The sequence below is a fragment of the Oncorhynchus clarkii genome, chromosome 22 (genome assembly GCF_045791955.1).
Source record: "Oncorhynchus clarkii lewisi isolate Uvic-CL-2024 chromosome 22, UVic_Ocla_1.0, whole genome shotgun sequence".
In the NCBI taxonomy this organism is placed as follows: domain Eukaryota; kingdom Metazoa; phylum Chordata; class Actinopteri; order Salmoniformes; family Salmonidae; genus Oncorhynchus; species Oncorhynchus clarkii.
This window is the reverse complement of record NC_092168.1, coordinates 25,011,089-25,025,843: the sequence shown is the minus strand read 5'-3', so window position 1 is coordinate 25,025,843 and position 14,755 is coordinate 25,011,089. Positions and strand designations below refer to the sequence as shown.

Below are 14,755 nucleotides of genomic sequence, written 5' to 3'. Positions count from 1 at the left end.
CGGTCCCAGTTCCATTATGATGAGTTCATTGAAGAGGTGCGAAAGACTCCGCGACCCAGAATCCCATTCTATTAGCCACATTCCAAACTGTGTTTATGTGGGATTAGTAGATCAGAAGAGCGGGGAAAGAGAAGGAGGGATGAATGGGGAAGAGAGGGAAGAGGGGGATGGATAGCTTTTAATTGGCAATGAACGGGTGGGCTTTAGTGCATGTAGACAGTGGTGCTCTGCACTGATCTCATAAGGAAACACATGATTGTTTGTTTGTTTTCTCCCATTGGTCAGTTCAGTAGAGTGACTGCTGAAGGACCCAATTGTGCCACAATGCCAGAGGGAGGCGAGAGAGGGATTAGGGGGAACCCAAAGGGTACTCTGGTTCTTCTCCTAAGGCATGGAAAGGGACAGAAACGAGGGGAGGAAGAATAGAGAGAGGGATAAAGAGAGTGATTGAAAGAGGTATGTAGAGGACGGGGCTGGGCGGAAAGGCATGAGAGCTTGTCTCCCCACATCCAATCCACTCAGGATAATCCCAGTCTTACATGAGAGTGTGTGTGCACAATGTGACATACGTGTTTGTGTCGTTTGTCTGTGTATGTTCGTGTGTATATGCAGGTCTGGTGTTGTTGACCTGTCGCACACAGAGCCTTCTGAGAATTGAAGCGTGCGTGTGATTTTGTCCTGCTGGGTTCCCTGAAATCTCTCTTTTTCCCTAAGCCATGCGTGTTGAGCAGGGAGGCCACACATCTAGGTCATTAGCGGTCACTCCTTCTTTCTCGTGCTTTCTCTCTTGTGTATATGTGTGTGTTATTTAGAGAGAATATCAGCAAGGTCCTTATCTTTTCCTTTATTAGGAGTATTACTCTGTGTGTGGGTCAGTGGCGGTCAGTGCCATTTATGATGAGGGAGGACAATTGTTTTTTTCAAGAGCATGGCCTTATTTCTATTTTTTTGTTGGATGACTTTAATTCATATTCCATTCACCCAGTTTAATGTAACGTTGATAGGTTTAGGCTACTACATGATACTCAAATTTCCCTCATACCCATCTGAGTTTGCTACAGCCTAGCGGATGAATGAAAGTTTACAATGTAGGTGCACACAGGTCTAGAGAAAATGTTGAGATAACAGACAGTGACACATGGACAGACTGTGACACATTCAATACCGCCTTGCACACTCTTGCCTGCATCTAGCTTATCTAGGGTGTAATCATTAGTCCAACAGTTGTAAACAAGAGTTTCTATTGGACAAATTCAGGTGTTTTTTATCCCCGTTTCATTTGCTTCCGTTTAAGAAACGTTTTGCTCCAGAATCAGTGGAATGAATCAAGCATAAACACAGTTCACTTTCATAAGCAGCAACGTTGTATTCCTTCTATCCTCTATGAACTCTCTTCCTCTTACCTTCTCCCTTTGTTTGTGGACTTCAATGAACAACACATCAGCTGTATGTGACCAGGCGACAAAAACTTTCCAAGCCAAACCATGTCATAACTGCTACACACAGCCTACATAGTTGTCCACATATTACAGTAGCTAGTCCTAGTCAACATAGCTAATAGAACTAATGCGTTAGTAAACCCGCTACAATCCTGCAGTAACGTTAGTCAGTAAGCAATACATTAATAAAACCAAAAGCTTTACCTTGACTTGGAAGAGTTCCAGTCCAGTGTTGTGTTGGACAGTCGTAGCCAGTAAGCTAACATAGCATCCCTCTGTTTGAGCCGAGTGTTTGTGTAGACTAAACTAGCCAGCTGCATTTGCTAGCTAAGTAAGTGAAACTGAAAGTGAAAAAAAGATGACATCTCTCACTCTTGCTTCTCCTTAATTTTTGAAGAAATTAATATGCTGAAAATAACTATTTTCTTTCTCTCTCTTTGAGTCTACAACTCACCACATTTTATGCACTGCAGTGCTAGCTAGCTGTAGTTTATGCTTTTAGTACTAGATTTATTCTCTGATCCTTTGATTGGGTGTCAATTCCTGCTACAAGAGCTCTGATAGGTTGGAGGACATCCTCCGGATGTTGTCATAATTACCATAAGTCTATGGAACGGACTCTTGAGTTGCGCCAGCGGCCTAAGGCACTGATCAGTGCTAGAGTCGTCACTACAGATCCAGGTTCGATCCCGGGCAGTGTCGCAGCCGACCGCAACCGGAAGACCCATGAGGCGGCGCACAATTGGCTCAGTGTCCTCAGGGTTAGGGGAGGGTTTGGCCGGCTGGGATGTCCTTGTCCCATCATGCTCTTGCGACTCCTTGTGTGAGCTGGGCGCATGCACGCTGACTTCGGTTGTCAACCTTACTGTGTTTCCTCCGACTCATTGGTGCGGCTGGCTTCCGGGTTAATCGAGCAGTGTGTTAAGAAGCAGTGCGGCTTGGTGGGTCCTGTTTCGTAGGACGCATGGCTCTCGACCTTCGCCTCTCCCGAGTTCGCACGGGAGTTGCAGTGATGGTTCAAGACTGTGATTGCCAATTGGATATCATGAAATTGGGGAATTAAAAAAAATATATATAATAACTATGAAACGGGCTGACAACCAAGAGCCTCCAATGTTTTGTAATGAAGTCAATGTACCAAGAGGGGGACGGAAGATAGCTGGCCTCCAGCTACACTACCGTTGCTACCCTACAGAGTGCTGTTGAGGCTACTGGAGACCGTCATTGCAAAACAGTGTGTTTTAATCAATTATTTGGTAGACGTGAAAATATTTAGTAATGTTTTATCTAAAAAGGCTAACTTTTTCAATGTTTATTTTTTTTTTATTCACTTAGGAGGATGGTCCTCCCCTTCCCCCACTGGTGTGGGTGGGTACATGTCCCGCCTGTGGACTATAGATTTGAATCCAGACACACTGTATTTATGTTATTTTGTCTCTGTCGTGTAATGCTTTGAACATAGCAGTATAGTATACAGTTGAAGTAGGAAGTTTACATACACTTAGGTTGGAGTCATTAAAACTCGTTTTCAACCACTCCACAAATGTCTTGTTAACAAACTATAGTTTTGGCAAGTCTGTTAGGACATCTACTTCGTGCATGACACAAGTAATTTTTCCAACAATTGTTTACAGACTTTTAAGTCACTGTATCAATATTCCAGTGGGTCAGAAGATTACATTACGTTAACTGTGCCTTTAAACAGCTTGGAAAATTAAAGAAAATTATGTCATGGCTTTAGAAGCTTCTGATAGGCCAATTTACATAATTTGAGTCAATTGGAGGTATACCTGTGGATGTATTTCAAAGCCTACCTTCAAACTCAGTGCCTCTTTGCTTGACATCATGGGAAAATCAAAATAAGTCAGCCAAGACCTCCATTGTAGACCTCCACAAGTCTGGTTCATCCTTGGGAGCAATTTCCAAACGCCTGAAGGTACCATGTTCATCAAACAATAGTACACAACTATAAACACCATGGGACCACGCTGCCGTCAATCCGCTCAGGAAGGAGACGTGTTCTGTCTCCTAAAGATTGGCGTACTTTGGTGCGAAAAGTGCAAATCAATCCCAGAACAACAGCAAAGGACCCTGTGAAGATGCTGGAGGAAACACGTACAAAAGTATCTATATCCACAGTTAAATGAGTCCTATATTGACATAACCTTAAAGGACGCTCAGCAAGGAAAACAGCCATAAAGAGGCCAGACTACGGTTTGCAACTGCACATGGGGACAAAGATCGTACTTTTTGGAGAAATGTCCTCTGGTCTGATGAATCAAAAATAGAACTGTTTGGTCATAATGACCATTGTTATGTTTGGAGGAAAAAGGGGGAGGCTTGCAAGCCAAATAACAGCATCCCAACCGTGAAGCATTGAGGTGGCAGCATCATGTTGTGGGGTGCTTTGCTGCAGGAGGAACTGGTGCACTTCACAAAATAGATGGCATCATGAAGGAGGAAAAGTATGTGGATATATTGAAGCAACATCTCAAGACATCAGTCAGGAAGTTAAAGCTTGGTCGCAAATGGGTCCTCCAAATGGACAATGACCCCAAGCGTACTTCCAAAGTTGTGGCAAATGGCTTAAGGACAACAAAGTCAAGATGTTGGAGTGGTTGTCACAGAGCCCTGACCTCAATCCTGTAGAACATTTGTGGGCAGAACTGAAAAAGTGTGTGCGAGCAAGGAGGCCTACAAACCTGACTCAGTTACACCAGCTCTGTCAGGATTCACCCAACTTATTGTGGGAAGCTTGTGGAAGGCTACACAAAACGTTTGACCCAAGTTAAACAATGTAAAGGCAATGCTATCAAATACTAATTGAGTGTATGTCAACTTCTGACCCACTGGGAAGGTAATGAAAAAAATAAATGCTGAATTAAATCATTCTCTCTACTATTATTCTGACATTTCAAATTCTTAAAATAAAGTTGAGATTCTACCTGACATTAGACAGGGAATTTTACGAATATTAAATGTCAGGGATGGTGAAAAACTGAGTTTACATGTATTTGGCTAAGGTGTACAGTCGTGGCCAAAAGTTTTGAGAATGACACAAATATACATTTTCACAAAGTCTGCTGCCTCAGTGTCTTTATATATTTTTGTCAGATGTTACTATGGAATACTGAAGTACAATTACAAGCATTGTATAAGTGTCAAAGGCTTTTATTGACAATTACATGAATTTGATGTAAAGAGTTCATATTTGCAGTGTTGACCCTTCTTTTTCAAGACCTCTGCAATCTGCCCTGGCATGCTGTCAATTAACTTCTGGGCCACATCCTGACTGATGGCAGCCCATTCCTGCATAATCAATGCTTGGAGTTTGTCAGAATTTGTGAGTTTTTGTTTGTCCACCTGCATTTTGAGGATTGACCACAATTTCTCAATGGGATTAAGATCTGGGGAGTTTCCTGGCCATGGACCCAAAATATCAATGTTTTGTTCCCCGAGCCACTTAGTTATGGCAAGGTGCTCCATCATGCTGGAAAAGGCATTGTTCGGCATTGTTCGTCACCAAACTGTTCCTGGATGGTTGGGAGAAGTTGTCTCGGAGGATGTGTTGGTGCCATTCTTTATTCATGGCTGTTTAGGCAAAATTGTGAATGAGCCCACTCCCTTGGCTGAGAAGCAACCCCATACACGAATGGTCTCAGGATGCTTTACTGTTGGCATGACACAGGACTGATGGTAGCGCTCACCTTGTCTTCTCCAGACAATGCCCCAAACAATAAGAAATCAATTCATCAGAGAAAATGACTTTACCCCAGTCCTCAGCAGTCCAATCCCTGTACCTTTTGCAGAATATCAGTCTGTCCCTGATGTTTTTCCTGGAGAAAAGTGGCTTATTTTCTGCCCTTCTTGACACCAGGCCATCCTCCAAAAGTCTTCACCTCATGCGCGTGCAGATGCACTCACACCTGCCTGCTGCCATTCCTGAGCAAGCTCTGTACTGGTGGTACCCCGATCCCGCAGCTGAATCAACTTTAGGAAACGGTCCTGGCACTTGCTGGATTTTCTTGGGCAACCTTAAGCCTTCTTCACAACAATTGAACCGCTCTCCTTGAAGTTCTTGATGATCCGATAAATGGTTGATTTAGGTGCAATCTTACTGGCAGCAATATCCTTGCCTGTGAAGCCCTTTTTGTTCAAAGCAATGATGACGGCACGTGTTTCCTTGCAGGTAACCATTATTTTACAGAGGAAGAACAATGATTCCGATCACCACCTTCATTTTGAAGCTTCCAGACATTTATTCAAACTCAATCAGCATGACAGAGTGATCTCCAGCCTTGTCCTCGTCAAAACCCACACCTGTGTTAACGAGAGAATCACTGACATGATGTCAGCTGGTCCTTTTGTGGCAGGGCTGAAATGCAATGGACATGTTTTGGGGGGATTCAGTTCATTTGCATGGCAAAGAGGGACTTTGCAATAAATTGCAAATCGTCTGATCACTCTTCATAACATTCTGGAGTATATGCAAATTGCCATCATACAAACTGAGGCAGCAGACTTTGTGAAAATTAATATATGTGTCATTCTCAAAACTTTTGGCCACGACTGTATGTAAACTTCTGACTTCAACTGTAGATCAGGGGTACTCAACTCTTACCTTACGAGGTCCGGAGCCTGCTGGTTCTCTGTTCTGCCTGATACTTATTTGCACACACCTGGTGTCCCAGGTCTAAATCAGTCCTTAATTAGAGGGGAACAATTAAAAAATGCAGTGAAACTGGCTTTGAGGTCCAGAGTTGAGTTTGTTGGATTTAGATACAGATATATACGGTATAGCAAATACACATCAAGGATTGTTTATTTTTTATAAAATGCAATAAACTGGATTGATGTCATTGTTTCATTCTAACATCAGATTATTCAAATATGTAATACAAATCTCCAAACTTCTTTTTGTTTTGTTTTATAGCACTATATAATGCTTCAGGGCTAATTTCGATAGCATTTTGGTATGTTTTTCTAGATTCATAACATGAAACATCATTCATAAAGCAATTATCCCTTAGTAAATACTCCAATAGTTTAAGCGTATGTTGCAGAACAGTGATAGGAATATTTATTGATCGTAGGGGTGTTAGCAATCAGTGACAGAGTTGACAAGCCTCTGATTGAGTTGACAACTGATACTCAAAACTGATTTTTGCCTCTAGAAATATGTTTATTATAAACATTTGGAAAATGTGGAAAATTATTCATTTAAAAATCCCCAATAAGAATAACCATTCTATCAGATTTTACAGCACTCTGACGGAGTTGATGTTAGACTAAATCTTACGGAGTTGACAAATTAGTATCAATTTAGTTTTTCCTCAGTTGCTTTATGACTCTAAAACCTAATTAAATGTAACATAGCTGAACCGTAAATCATATTCTATCTTAATCTATAAGGATGATTGGAGTTGACAGATTATGGTTGTGACCATGGTGATTTCAGTATTGTTTGTTTAAACCAATCAAAAGTAGAGGACTTTCAGGACCATGCATTGTCTTGATGTGCTACATGTTATCAGGAGATGAAGAACAGGTTGTCATAGTATAACTGACCCTGCACATTTTTGATTCATTTAGGATTTTAGATACGTTTTTTAGGAATCACAGAGAGCTATTGCAAGAAACTACATGAGATCCTTTATCAGTCATTATTATTTTTTGACTGTTTTTAGAATTGAATAATGAATAATATTGAAAATATTTTGAAAATTACAAAAAAAATCAAATTAAATAAATGTAATTAAATAAAATTCCCCTAAATATGCATTTTAAGCAACAATTCTGAATTTTTCCAACTATAAAAATAAAGTTTCCCTGCCGGACAATGATTTTCCCAACTTTTAAGAATCCCTGAGATACAAGCACATAAAATGGCTAGGTAAATAAAAAAACACTGTTCAACCTATTTTACTGTTAAACCTATCAGTTGATGTGTACTGGTCCATGTTGTTCTTTTTGATTTCTCCCCTTGGCTTTTCTGTTCTAAACTGCTTCCCCAGTGTTTTATCCCAGTGGGAGTTGGCCACCCCTAACCTTTGATTGACAGCTGAGAATGACCACTGTTCATCCCAGAGTATAATTTTATTACCATATCATTACCATACTATTACCATATTGCTTTATACCCGTCTCTCGCTAGGGGAGGAGTCATTTAAGAGAGCAAGAGAGAGAAATATAGAGATAAAATGAGAGAGTGTGTGTGTGTTCGTGTTCTTGCGTGTCTGTCTGAGTGTATGGGTGTGTGTTCAATTTAACATGTTTGTATGTGTGCTTGTCAGTTGTGGCAATTGATCGTTTGTCTCATTTGAAAAACGAAATTACTTAATATTCTATCAATAGAGGAATGAGTTGTCTGTCTGTCTGTCTGTCTGTCTGTCTGTCTGTCTGAAATTAATTGCATCATCTTTACCATGGCTACTGTAACATCAGACTACCAGATGTGGTTGATGTCACTCATTAAGGAGTAGAGAGAGTCATAGAATCACAATCCGTCACTGTGGACTATTGAATGTGTCTTTGTGAATAGCATAATGTCATTGGGTTTGTTTGTCTGTTCATGTGTCTCCATGCATCTCTATCTTGTGTGTGCGTGCGCACGTGCATGCGCATTAGGGCGGGGTGGTATACCGTAATTTACTATATATCGGTATTGATGAACAGACCGGTTTGAGTTTTTTGTACTTTTACTTCTATAATGGTATTTCAATGTTTGCTTTGTTAACTGATATGCTACTTCGGTGCGTTTAATATCCATTTTTATAGTTTACTCTGTTTGCTACTACTAGTCATCTCTCTCCCTCTCCTCCTGCTGCTGCATGCCGCTAACCACACCAAGCCCTGCCCCCTCTCACTCAAGGAGAGAGCAGTTGCTTGATCACTGAGTCACAAGCACTTTCTTGCCGTTCACTCTCCATGGTCAGATGAATGTAACAATGTTGGTGACATGCTGCGTTCCACAAGCGTTCTATACACTATTCGTTTGTGTGTCTTACTGTCTGCAAACTACTATCTGATAGTTTGTCTTTTCTTAGCAAGGTGTTGCTAAAATAGTTTGTGTTAGCCGCTAATGCTAATCGCTAGTTAGTTTCTAAATGTACTTAGCGCAAACATAGCTAGCTAGCTAACGCTACCTGGTACCAGTGCTGGTGTAGGCCTTGATAAACATGTTTGTTTAACAGTATCTAATCATAGAGTAATAAGTGAAACATCAATATGTTGGCTAGCTAGCTAACTAGCTACACGAAGTAAGAAAACATGTCATATAACATCTAATTAGGGTCACCTGGAAACAATTCATTCCTCCCTGGTTTATTAATTTGTTGTAATGTAAAACAACATTGTGTTCAAGGTGCTGCCCACTATATTCTAACTGTAGAATTAGAATAATCATTGTATTTCCATGATCCCAACAGCTAACAATTAACTCGGCCTATATTTTTTGCCCATATCATGCTGCATGGCACAGTGTTGAAATTACAATAAAAGTACAGGAAATGCAGAAATTGATGAAAAAATAAAAACGTTTTTGTTTGGAGTTGGATTGAACATGATAAATGGAGAAACCCCCATTAAAGTCACTTATAATTTATGCGTTGCCACCCTAGTGTCATGAACTACTCATAAAGCATATTTAGAACTTTTATTATTCAAAGACATAAAATACCGACAAATACCGTCAAAACTGTTGTGATATGATATTTTGTCCATATCACCCAGCCCTAACGTGCATACGACAGTAGGACACAGTGTGCATGTCTGCTGTTCCAGTAACCGGTGTTCCTGGCATCATGGCTCAGAATAGCCTGGCAGGGATGTGTAAATTATAGATTAGGTCACTGAGCACTGTGCTGGTACAGGCTATCAATATATGTGTGTGGATATGTCTGTCAATGTGTGCGCGCATTACTGTGCATTTGTGTGTGTGTGTCTGTGTGCGTACATGCGTGCGTTTGTGTGTGTGGCCTGGATTCCTAGAGTACGTCAGTGCTGTACTGTGTGCTTGGCGTAGTGCAGGGAAAATGTTGCGGTATGAGTCCCTGCTGTGGTTTTATTTAGCTGTGACGCTCTGCTCCCCTTCTGAACAGAACAGAGATGGAAAACACAGACAGGAATCGCCATCACCTCAACATCATCAGCATAGCAGCAATAGCTTAACCACAACACAGACTGTGTGCATGTCTGTATCTTAGCTTCTGTTTACTGCAGTAACGCAACAGGTTCACTTCTATACCCAGGGCAGTGAAACAGTGGGTTTGTAACCAGGGGAAAGGGGTTAGACTAAACATTTTTGGACATTTCTCCACTACATTGAAAACCTTTATACAGTGATAAAGCTATATGAGGAGTTTCAGTTTCTGCCCTTAGCAACAATCAGTTGGTCGCTAGTCGGTCGCTGGCATTAAATGGCTGTGGATGATTTGAATTCTTGTCTGATTGATCTGCCTGCGTATTGACTGGCTGGTGACTGATGACGTGCTGGACCAGACACTGACGGGAGGCTGGGGGGTGGGGGGTGGGGGGGGGGGGTTATAGGTGAAGCAAGTATGTGAGGGGCTGCTGCTTCATGCCACCATCCTGTCAGAGCCCATTGCCAGCTCACAAACACACTAGCACACACACACACACACACCTTCATCCCTGTTAGTGTTGATATATGAGTGGGCCACAGTTGATGAGCACAGGTTTATTTCCTCTGCCTCCATTCTAAAAGGCCTAGAAGGGAACTGGCCCACTGAGAGTGAACAGAGAGGGAATCAACTCAATGATTATGGCTCCTTTCAGAATTATGGATCAGGCCCAGATTACTCTTGCGGTGTGACCTATTTCTCCTCAGCTGATGTGGAGGCTTGCGCCAACCATATCATGATCAGGATATGGATATGATAGATATATCAGAGGTATTCCTCCAGCTCTTTTAGAGACCCATTGAGATTGACCCTTTCCTATCCTCCTCTATTACCCCACTGCTGGTCATTACAGACCCCTCCGCATCTTACTCATACTCACCCTGGTCATATGTAGTTTACTGTATTGTACTCTATGCTGTCTGTTTATTGCTTTCTCTAGGATGAGATTGATAGGAGATCATTAGTACATTTTTACATTATTTAATTAACCCCTCTCCTTCCGCCAGGTGATCCAGCGTCTACGTGGATGTGGGGGGGACAAGGCTGCCACCCTAGGGGAGTTGCTCCGCTGGCGCAGGACGCTGTGTGAGGGGCGGGCCGACTGGAGGCACCAACGGGACGTCAACGGAACACCACAAACCCAACCCACCACACTGGTCAGGGCTAATAGGAAGTCTTCTCCATAGTGGGAGGATGTCCAAACTGGGATATGCCCACTTTCCATGTCTCACACTGCCTTTCTTGTCTGCCTCCTGCCACACCCTCCTGCCCATGTCTGCCACCCCATTCGGCAAAGGACAGGTCTGAGAGAGAGGCATTTCATTGGCTAGGACTGCCCAACCCACAAGAGCATTAACAGATAAAAGAGGGAGAAAGGGAATAGAGCAGCAATCAGGATCCATTTTATATTCTCTCTCTCTCTCTCTCTCTCTCTCTCTCTCTCTCTCTCTCTCTCTCTCTCTAACAAGCTGGATGTAGGCTAACAGAGGAGAGGACTGTACATACAATAGTTGCTATGTGGAATGAGGTTTGCCTATGTGTTTTCTGTCTGTAGTAAATATGGTGCACGTTCTCTCTCTATCAAAGCCTACCATGCAGTTACTGCTTACGCAACATCTCCCAGCCCAAACCCCAAACCCCAAAACATGGTGCTGATGTCACTCTGTGTGATGTTATATGTGTCAGGTGTGTGATGCGCACTAGGATGAAGCTGCCCCGGCCTAGACGCTGATCTAGGGTCTGTTTTTGTCATTACCCTCTGATGCTAGATCTGTGCCTATGGGCACAACAGAACATGTGTGTACCCTTCCCTCCAGACATGTCTGAAGTTTACAAGCGAGCCAAGGCCTTTAAACATCTCCTGTGTTAAACCTCACTGCTCTGGCTTACAGACCAGTTATCATCTCTAGGACCAGGAGGTTTTCCTGACCATGTGATCTGACCAGGGAAAACTCCTGTCTCTAGTCTTCTGGACTCCTTCAGGTATCAGCTACCGCTTTAGCCTCACGCTACAAGGTGCTTTAGGTGCTTCTGTAACCCTGGTAACAATAGCTCAGAGTTCAGGGGTCAGGGAAACCTCAGCGATATCCCATGGTGCACTTGTTTCATCCCCAGATAGCCAACAGCCTTTCGCTTTAGCGCGAACAGAACATCCACAACAGTAAAAAAAAAAAAACACTGGCAGATATTACTGACTAGGCAAGACAATAGCAGAGCTGTATTTTACAACGATGGCCATAGTAGCTAGTTCATGTAGCTAGATCACCTGTGATCAGATTGTATCAATGTCCTGTAAGGTTTTTACTGGGCTTAGTGCCATACAACGGGACTCTAGGCCAGTCAACCTCAGCCATGGCTGATGTATTTTACTGATGTGTTTGTGTAGAGCACACAAACAGACTGAATAAAGAACAGTGTAGATGACCAACGCACAACTATCTGTCGCAGTCCCTCAATTAACTACTTATCTAGACTTATTCTACAAACATCTCAGAGAAATAAGCTCTAAACCACAATGGTACTTCCTTCATATTAGCGTCCCATTTGATATGTTCTATCTTGTGTAAATCAATGTTAGGAGCCTGTACACTTTTCTGTACATTTCAAGGATGCAACTGGAGCACAACAGAGTTCTCATGTAAAGCTACCCCATCCTCCTCAATCACTTTATTTCCCTCCCAAACCCTGCAATATCCCAACACCCCCTCCAAGATACTGTAGGGGTCAGTGGGCATTGCCAGGGTAACCTCCCTGTAAATAATGGCCTATGTTTAATTGTCAAATGTTTTAATTTACTATATCAGAATAGCACAGAAATGGGAAGATGGAAAGGGATTTGGAGAATTGTCTATATGGCAGATGGATAATTATATGATTGTCTTGGGTTTAATGCAATGACTGAGGCAAAGAGAAGAGGTTTATTTTATAATGTGAACACCTTTTTTGCGGAATGATTGTCTACTACTATGAAACTTCTTTATACTGCATTTATTTAGTTTGTTTGTTTGTTTCCCTGCGACACCATTGTAAGACATTGTAAGACAATATTACAGTGGCGAAAGACTGAGGTTTCCATCATTTGTCTGATGGTTGTTTGGATGATAAATTGCACAATATTGATGTTTGGTGGGGTTTCCACATCGTAAAGGAGTAGCTAGAAGTTGCCCCTAACCACTGATATAGGATCAGATATTTTAACATCCCTCTAATGGTTACGGTTATGATTGGGGAGGGTAATCTGACCATGGTAAATTGGATGGGTGTGCCTCTGCAAGTCGTTGGTTCTTAGAAGATTGGTTTGACTGTAAAAGCCAGGAAGTATCAATAGCTCTGATTGATTTCTCATTTACACTGATCACCCTTCAACAGTCTGATTGATCCTGTATTAGGAATTAGCAGCGCCATCACTAGCGCGTCCTTGGTTGTTGATTGAGCCGTGTGTGCGTGTGAGTGTGTGTATGTGATAAGAAACACTACATTTTCTACAGAAATTGGGCGAAGATCACATCAAACATTGACTAGGAGTGAGCCACATAACCAGACCTTGTGAACACCAAAGCTCTGCTAACGACAATGGAATACAGTATTTCAAAGTGATAGTGTTAAGATACCATGTCTATATGTGATTGGACGATGCTTTAGGATTGGAACGGAGGTGAAACAACACGTCTGGATAGAACAATACAGTTGGTCATATTGTAGTTCTACATCATGTACATATGACTATTGGACAGAGCTGCCACAGTGCACACAGTATACACTACTTACATTGAGACAGTACCAGTCAATACCAGTATCCTACACACAAAATAAATCACTTCATATAGGTAGGTGTACCACTCCTACTCCGATGTGCTGAGGTCCACCACTAAACAGGGTTAAGGTTCGTCCTGTTTTGTATTGTGTCTATTTATCCCATACTACTATGAATGATTTAGTGAAGCAGTGAAAACATGATGAGGATGAAGAGGTATGCATACTTTTTTAAGGCATTTCAGACAGGATGTTAGTTCTTTGTCTCTCTGCATGATCTGACCACTCATCATTTCCTCTTACCCACCGATGCACGGCAGTTAACGCTTGATATTTGACTATCCTTTTACCCTTTACACTGTGAATCACTGCACTGTCTCACACTGCCATGTCACACTGCCATGTCACACTGCCATTTCACACTGCCATTTCACACTGTCATTTGAGACTGCCATGTCTCCTATGCGCTTGTCACCCTACCATGTTTCCCCTTCCTAAAATACAGTAAAAGCTACACACATATGTCCCCCAACCCCGATCCCCAATGTGTTTTCTGACTTCACAACTGATCTAAAGAACTAGGTACTGCCATTTTTCATTCATAGTCAGGTCTCCCTCTCTTTGTCATAAGGTTCCTAGACCAGATGTCTGGTGCTAAAGCCAGTGCAGAAGGGGCATTTTACTGTTCTCAGTCCATGTACAGTATTCCAATGATACATATTTTAGCACATAGGCATATCACAGCCTTGTTTTCATAGTTGTTGTTTTCTTCCCCTTCTTTTTGACAGACATACAGTATATTTTACCTGCATACATTGTGTTTGTGGAAAATCAGAATTATATATGTGTTGTTTCATGTTTTGTTTCCAATGTTTTATAAATACCTGTACAGCAATAAAGCACAATTGTGCCCATTCCCTTGTCCTCTATCTCTATCTCTGTCTGTGTGTGTGTGTGTGTGTGTGTGTGTGTGTGTGTGTGTGTGTGTGTGTGTGTGTGTGTGTGTGTGTGTGTGTGTGTGTGTGTGTGTGTGTGTGTGTGTGTGTGTGTGTGTGTGTGTGTGTGTGTCGATGGACAAATAGGTGGTGTGAAATGGAAATGTGTTTTTGTTGCATATCCCACTCCCAATGAGACACCCTCGGAGAGTGTGTTCAAGGCCAGGGATCAGCCATTATTGACAGCGACCCTGGAGCATTTCGGGATAAGGGAAGAGTTCACCTATTTGGCTCGGGGATTCGAACTAGCAACCTTTCGGATAATGGCCCGCACTAGGCTACCTGCTGTGTGTGTTTCAATAAATGTATCTGCATATTATGTGTGTGTGAGCAAATTAGTGTTTGTATGTGTGTTGGAGGATTGGTGTGCATAGTGTGTAGGGCCTGTGAGTGTGCATAGAGACTACAATACAAAGATCAACTCAGA

At 42.1% G+C, this 14,755-nt stretch overlaps 1 protein-coding gene across 2 annotated transcripts in view; it reads left to right on the top strand.

Moving 5' to 3' along the window:
* The window catches only part of LOC139380627 (myosin XVI), a 180,384-nt gene extending 166,137 nt beyond the window's left edge, over window positions 1–14,247 (top strand). The window contains exon 36 of one of the 2 annotated variants that reach the window (XM_071123511.1): window positions 10,588–14,247. Coding sequence is in view for 1 of the 2 variants with exons in the window: in XM_071123510.1 (XP_070979611.1) it covers window positions 10,588–10,767 (180 nt within the window). In the remaining variant the exon portion in view is untranslated. The remainder of the gene's footprint in view (window positions 1–10,587) is intronic. The other variant, XM_071123510.1, reaches the window with a different exon arrangement.
* Window positions 14,248–14,755: the final 508 nt, after the last annotated feature.